Genomic DNA, 1599 nt, shown 5'->3' with positions numbered 1-1599 from the left:
TCCCAAATATTTTTATTAAAAATAATATTTCAGAAAAATAAAACATTTCTTGAGACTGAATGTGGAAAAGGAGAGAGAAGTAATGTGTTGAATGATGGAAAGGAGAAATGCATCATGTGGAAGTTAGCGGCTTGGAGCCAGGTAACTTCATGTTCTAATTAACATTGACCATGTCGTTAGTGTCACAAGGTTGCAGTTGGTGAAATAATATACATTTATATTAGGTAAGGAGAAAATAATTTCTTTCAGCTAATTAATCAGGATGTATCTTAGAGGATGAAAAATCTCTCTTTTGAAATGAGCAGAGTCTTGTATTTGATATGAATTACCTCATTCATTTTAAATATCACTAATGCCCTATTGTTTAATCTCTTTGATGTAGGTAGAACTAGGTCAAATGGATAAAAACCAAACAGAAGTGGTGAGAGAATTTTTCTTGTCAGGCTTCTCACAGACATCATCTATTGAAGCAGGGCTATTTGTTCTATTTCTTTTCTTCTATGTGTCCACTTGGGTGGGCAATGTCCTCATCATGGTCACAGTGGCATCTGATAAATACCTGAACTCATCACCTATGTATTTCCTTCTTGGCAACCTCTCATTTCTGGACCTATGTTATTCAACAGTAACGACCCCTAAGCTTCTGGCTGACTTTCTTAATCATGAGAAACTCATTTCCTATGACCAATGCATTGTGCAACTCTTCTTCCTCCATTTAGTAGGGGCAGCTGAGATGTTCCTGCTCACAGTGATGGCCTACGATCGCTATGTTGCAATCTGTCGCCCCCTGCACTACACCACTGTCATGAGTCGGGGGTTATGCTGTGTGTTGGTTGCTGCCTCCTGGATGGGAGGATTTGTGCACTCCACTGTCCAGACCATTCTCACTATCCGTCTACCCTTTTGTGGGCCAAACCAGGTAGACAACTTTTTTTGTGATGTTCCCCCTGTCATCAAACTTGCCTGTGCTGACACTTTTGTCATTGAATTGCTTATGGTATCTAACAGTGGGTTGATCTCCACCAGCTCCTTTGTGGTGTTAATTTCCTCCTACACCACTATCCTAGTCAAGATTCGCTCCAAGGAAGGAAGGCGAAAGGCACTTTCCACGTGTGCCTCTCACCTCATGGTGGTAACACTGTTTTTTGGACCCTGTATTTTCATCTACGCTCGTCCTTTCTCTACATTTTCTATGGACAAGATGGTGTCTGTACTCTACAATGTTATTACACCAATGCTAAACCCCCTCATCTACACACTTCGGAACAAGGAGGTAAAGTCAGCTATGCAGAAGCTCTGGGTCAGAACTGGACTTAAGTGGAGAGACCAGGAGACATGAGACATTGATGTGAATTTTTCAAAGTAGAAAATCTGAGGTTAAAATAATTACTTTTTGAATAATGAGTTAGAAGGTAATTGCCTAGTTTTTAAATTTATTTCATTAAATCCAAATAGTCCTATTACTGACTTTATCATTCAACTGTACACTATAACTAATCTGTTTACTTTTTTATTGAATCAAATCTGTTTTTCTATCAGATTTTCTTTTTTCATCTCATCTATTCATCTCATCAAATTTTATTTCATCCACTGTTTCCA

At 38.6% G+C, this 1599-nt stretch overlaps 1 protein-coding gene across 1 annotated transcript; it reads left to right on the top strand.

Moving 5' to 3' along the window:
• Positions 1 to 397: 397 nt before the first annotated feature.
• Positions 398 to 1339, top strand: LOC123574374 (olfactory receptor 4Q2). Its single transcript, XM_045395117.2, has one exon. The coding sequence runs from the start codon at positions 398 to 400 to the stop codon at positions 1337 to 1339; it is 942 nt and encodes a 313-aa protein (XP_045251052.1).
• The last annotated feature ends 260 nt before the right edge of the window (positions 1340 to 1599 follow it).

Source organism: Macaca fascicularis, chromosome 7 (genome assembly GCF_037993035.2).
Source record: "Macaca fascicularis isolate 582-1 chromosome 7, T2T-MFA8v1.1".
Taxonomy (NCBI): domain Eukaryota; kingdom Metazoa; phylum Chordata; class Mammalia; order Primates; family Cercopithecidae; genus Macaca; species Macaca fascicularis.
The sequence above is the reverse complement of the archived record's forward strand: the minus strand, read 5'-3'. Positions and strand labels throughout refer to the sequence as shown.